General features: G+C 55.3%; 1 protein-coding gene across 1 annotated transcript; it reads right to left on the bottom strand.

Moving 5' to 3' along the window:
* Positions 1-1,078: 1,078 nt before the first annotated feature.
* Positions 1,079-5,302, bottom strand: RNF126 (ring finger protein 126; the record flags this gene model as incomplete). The annotated part of the gene is made up of 8 exons (XM_010084016.1): positions 1,079-1,464; positions 1,686-1,801; positions 2,247-2,340; positions 2,552-2,621; positions 2,706-2,774; positions 3,178-3,419; positions 3,939-4,002; positions 5,244-5,302. Coding segments are annotated over 8 exons (864 nt in total), but the record flags the coding sequence as incomplete, so codon positions are not given.
* Between the last annotated feature and the right edge of the window lie 311 nt (positions 5,303-5,613).

Genomic DNA, 5,613 nt, shown 5'->3' with positions numbered 1-5,613 from the left:
AGGGCCCCAAGAGCCAGACACGGCCCAGGGAGCCTCCATCCATCCCCCCCGGCAGCCCCTGGGGCAGCGTGAGCCCCCAGGGACCCAGGATTTCATCCCTCCTGCGCCTCCCGGCCCCGAGCTCTGACACGGGCAGCAGGTGGGTCACTGCCCGCTCCGGTCACATTCTTTTCATTCTGTCACAGAAACTGAGTCACGCACACACCCGGATATTTGTCTCTCTCTTCCTTTTTAATCAGCTGTATTTTGAGTAGTTTTGAAATACATTTTTCTCCAAAATGTCGTTTTTCCTGTATCTCACTCGATCACAAAGACACATGGCTGGTCCTCGCTCCGACGCACGCCCAGTCCCAATGGCGACACAGCGGAAAAGTCTGCTCAGGCTGCGAGAGAGGCAGGACTGAGACAGGGAGAAGGTGTAGAAAATACAAAAGACCAGGCAGGGATGCTTTCAGCTGCAATCCTGCAGCCAGCTGCTCATCGACCCGCTGGCTGGCAACGCACAGACGGGTGCTGGTCACGGCGGAGTCTGGTGCCCAGAGCTCTGGGCACGCGGGGGCTCGGACAAGCCGGTCCTGCCCGGGGGCGAAACTGGCCGGCTCAGCACAGCAGGCTCCCGAGAGCTTACCCTGTAGTTCTCCTTGAATCATGCGTAACGTCTCGTTGAGCTGAAACGTCCATTTATTTAACAGCAGTAATAATTTAAAATTATAAAAACCTTTTCAGTGTTGAGTATCGGAAGGGTGGGGTTGTAAAGAAAAATAAATGGGACTCGAGATGGGGCAGAGAAGGGCACCAGGACTATTTCAAGAGTTCATGTTTCAGTGACAACTATTGGCCCCCCCCAGCTGGGATCCGGGGAGGGCGGCAGTATCATTACGCTTTCGTTTCAAAGACTTCAATCTCCAAAGCAGAAGAGAAAGCATCCAAGGGGAGGAGGAGGAGCAAAAGAAATAAAGAAAGGAATCTCAAACTCAAACCCATACAAACAACCTTTCCGTTCAGAGCTGCATCTGCGAGCTCAGCACCGCGGGTTTCCCGTCTGCGGAGCGCAGAAGCCTGTCACTGCAAGGGTTAAAAGTCCAGGCGGCAGATGGATGCTTTTATTAATAAACAGCTCTTTCCCCCCGTCACAGAACTTGAGGCTTCTCATCTCTGAAGGACCCAGAGTCTCCGCATCTTCAGAACTCAAAAGGGAATTGTGGGGGTGCTGCTCCCCCCGCTCCCCTCCCCAGCTCTGCTCTGGGAGCCCCTGCGCTGCCAGGGGGAGGACGGACACGGACGGGGCCCCGGGGACGGGGGGTGGGTTAAGATTCAGGAGTTGTTCGATGTGTTTTCGTTACTTGGTGAGCTGGAGGAAGAGGAGGAGGAGGATGAGGAGAAGTTCATCCCCGTGAGTCCTGGGGGGTTTGTGGCAGTGTTTTGTCCGCTTAAGCTTTTCCGGCACACAGGACACGTGTCGTGCTTTGGAGAGCAGAAAAAACAAAACAAGAAACACGGGAAGAAACAGGGTTAGAAACACGATACGGGAGCAGCACTCGAGGAGAAGGCCAGGATGACACTCCTTCCTCTGACCAAAGGCTGCTCGTGCTTAGGTCTCATCACAGAGGTGAGAAAATATTTACAGAGGAGAGCAGCACCACCAGAAAACCCACAGTTTTGTCATCCCCTCCGCCGGCACTCACCTGTTCCAGCCAAGGGACTATACAGCTGTTGTGGAACAGGTGATTGCAGGGTAATTGCCGGACGCTTTCACCCACTGTATAGTCTTCTTTACACACAGGACACTCTAACCCAGAATCTGGGTCACAAAGGGAAACACAGCTCAGCAATACAGGAGAGACCCACCCTCAAAGCACCCGACTCGGCATCCCACCACCTCTTCCCCTTCCTCCCACTGCTGTCCATCCCCGTGGAGGGGAAAGCTTGCTGCTCTGCGGTTACCACCACTATCACTCCACCTCTCACTGCCCTAGTCGTATTTCGCTGTTCCCTTCCCTTCCCTTCCGCTTTCTAATCTCCATCCACACTGAACTTTTCGGAACAGTTTGCCTCCCCAGGGCAAATCCACCCACTCTACACTGCTCTTTTTTTGTGTGAGTATCACAGCAAGACTTTGGCTTTCTCCCCTCTTTGACATGTTTTAGGCCTTGAAGGTACCAGCAGACAAAATTTAAATCCCAAGAAAACGTTAAAGAGAACTGTCACAGAGCTCCTCGTGAGCGCTTCATTGGAGATACACGCACCTACGTGTTCCTGGGAGATCTGTACGGTGGGGAGAGCCTGGATCTTCTCTTTGTCTGCTGGCGGCGGTCCCGTGTTTTCAAACTGATTTAGTAACTGAACAAACAAGAGGCCACAGAAGGCAGAAAGAAGATGTGAGCTCGGCAGCAGGCAGAATCTGTTCGTTTATTGACCCACGGCACCCGAACCCCATGTCGCCTGCACTGCGGACCTCCGCTCCCTCCCTGCCCCGTCACTGGTTCCCCCCCGCGCCACAGCCGCTGCTGGCGTTGTGCAGCACAGCGCTCCGCCGTAACGCCCGCTTCACCTGGGTAATAATTGCGTCCAAGCCGTTGGCACCCCACGCGTAATCCATTGGGTTCGAATGCAAGACTCCCCTGTGAGAACAAGGACAACAATTGAATTCGTCCAGGAGTGCAAAGGAGAACACTGTCAGAAAGAGAGGACACCTGCCGACTCACCAAGGACCCAGCCCGAGGTTTGGTATCGTTGTAGGTGCAATAATTCCATTGACCAGCTGCTGGATAATTCTGAAAGACAAGAAAACCGGGGTCCTGTAAGAATTAGTGTCTGCTAACGCCCGGCCCAGAAACACGACGCGGAGGGAGCGGCTAAATACCGTCACATCATCAGAGGGGAAAAGGAAAAATAACTGCAGGTTTAGGGGGCAAAACCCCCAGCCCGGCTGCAGGCCACACCACTGTGCTCAGGTGAAACAGCCCCGAAACCTCGAGGCACGAGCTCGCCAGCAGCTGCTGGCCCAGCTGAAGCCCGACCGTGCAGCAGCGCAAGAGAGCTGGGCGCCTACGGGATAGTCACACTGGAGAGCTGGGCTCAAAGTGAGGAGAAAAAGGCACGGGGTACTTTTCAGCTAACTCTCACTGCTGAGAAATAACGGGGCGTCCTCGGCAAGAACCGGGCAGCTGCTCTCACCCTTCTAGCGTGGGCACTCCCTCGTGCCTGCCGGCCGCACGGCGCGTGGCGAGACGCGCTCGGGGCTGCCTGGCGCCATATCGATGCCGAGACTGGTGCTCTCGCTCCCGGCGGTTCTCGGAGTCCCTGTTGTCTTCCGACTGCACGTTGGACCCGAACGGAAACTCAAAGCTGTCATCAAAGATCCCGAAGGCAAACTGGCCGTAGCCCTGCGGCAAGGTGAATAAGTGCTGATCCACGTTCTGGGAGGGAGAGAATTCAGAGAATGGATCGTAACACGGAGAGAAACAGCTCATGGCTTCCACACCTGGGGTCTCACCAGCCCAACAGAGACGAGTGTCTCCAGGACCCCGGCAACCCCCCAGCCTGGGCTGGCACAGGCAATCAGCGCGCTCCCAGAAGCAGCTCAGCGAGGAGCACGCACGGATGGAAGCTAAGATGTAACTACGGCTTCCCTGGGTTCTCTCCAGCTGCTGCCTTGAGCCGAGGCCCCAGCACAGCCACGCACCTGAGAGCTCGCTGCATCCCGCCCGAGCCCCCTCACAACGGGAATCAGCGACCAGTGACGGTCTTGTGACACACACGCAGCGAAGGTACGCCACGTGGAGATGCCAGGAGCAGCGTGTGGATGATGTTAATACCTCCTTTCCCAAATTTTGTCCTAATCCGGGGAACACTTAAGCAATACACTAACGGAGAAGTACTTCAGCTCAATGGCCAGGCAGGAGGTGTTGGGAGAGAGAGAGAGAGGACTGGCTCACCTCAAAAGGATGCCTGCTCTGCTCGCTGGCTGCTGTAGAGGAGCTGGTCTCATTGTCAGCGTTCCTGTGAAGAACCAAGAGCATCATAACCCTCAGAAGGTGCTATGAGAAGATTTTCATTTTTCCCTCCCTGCAACCTTAATTTTCCCTCATCTTCCCCCCTCTCCCCACCCTTTCACATTCCGATTTCCTGAAGCTAGAGAGAAGTGGCTGAACCACGATGTGGAGACAGGATCCCCTGCGCAATCCACCTCCAGCAGATCAGCTAATCCTCCGGAGCACCAGGGAGGGAAGGCTGAAGGCACAGACCCTGATCACTCTGACCCAGACACGCTTAAGTCTAATCTTGAATCAAAGGCACTTCTCTATGGCAGAGGCATGTGACCACACGGGACAGATTATGAGGAAAACTCTTAATGCCGTTCGGCTTCTGCTTTCGGAGAGCTGCAGGAGCGCTCACTGCTCAGCACCCAGGTCTGCGTCCTGACACCGGTGGTAAGAGAAAACGAAGGTTCAGCGACTATGCGCCTCTCCCAAGGTCACCGCAAATCACCGACACCCTCAGGATTAGCCAGGATTGATTTCCAGCCTCTAAGGTTGGCGTAGTCGGAGCAAACGTCACCTTTTCGGTACAGAAACCCCAGCGGGTGAAGACCACCCCTCTCAGCACACCCCCGTGCCGCTCAGCCTGCCCTCACGCTGCTGGTCCCAAAACCGGTCACAGCCCAGGGCTGGCAAACGTGTCTGAAACATTTGAAGACGTTTCTCCTACTCTCGCCTGTTCTGGCGCTGCTGGAGCAGTCCCGTGGCTGAGTCAGCAGCAAAGCACGTGAATGCAGATCTCAGCTGCTCCAGTGCAGAGTCCAAAGTCTTTGTCAAAATGTTTCGCCGTCAGTACTCCGAGCTACGGAATTATGCACTGAAGCACACGCACACTCTCCGGTCCACAGACTCCTCTCCCAGGGTTATCTCTGCCCTGGTGACTCAAACCAGCCCAGAGCTGCCACGTGCCGGGGGGAAGCCTCTCCCCCACTGTTCTGTTTGTTTTAAATCCACTCGTTCCTCCCCACCCCGCACCAGCCATGTCGGACACTCGGCATTTCATTCCCACGGCTGAGTTACCTGGAGGTGTGAACTGCACAAACTGAGCACTATCGACCCATAGGGGGGAAAGATGTGCCAAAAATGGGGCAGAAGTAGTACAAACGGTGTATTTAGTACCCGGCATTGCCTTTTGACGAGAAAAGAGAAAAGCGCAAAGCAGACTGAGGTCGCTCTGGCGACAGCCTTCGGGCAGCACGTTACCTGGGCTCTTCAGGAAGCTCCTCAATAAAACCAGATTCGCACCGCGGGCAGATGTAGTCCTACGGGAGAAGAAATACTGAATGAGGAAAGGAAGCAGTACGTAAATCTGCAGAGTACCTGCAGCGTGACGGGGCAGAAGAGCCCCGCAGCCCATCATGCCCCACGCAGGCTGCGATCGCAGAGCCAGGACGACCCAAACCACGGGTATGTGCCTCCATCAGACCAGTTAACCCTGAGCCTGTTTGGAACCTGACTTCAGAAAAGCTCTGGCCAGTGCTAACCAGCCCCCAGCGGGGACACAGCATCGGGTGACATCTGATGGAGTTCTGGGTGAAGTGAAAGCAAAACCTCATGCCTTCCCGGAAGGGCA

This window comes from Pterocles gutturalis, unplaced genomic scaffold (assembly GCF_000699245.1).
Source record: "Pterocles gutturalis isolate BGI_N339 unplaced genomic scaffold, ASM69924v1 scaffold22275, whole genome shotgun sequence".
NCBI lineage: Eukaryota > Metazoa > Chordata > Aves > Pterocliformes > Pteroclidae > Pterocles > Pterocles gutturalis.
The sequence above is the reverse complement of the archived record's forward strand: the minus strand, read 5'-3'. Positions and strand labels throughout refer to the sequence as shown.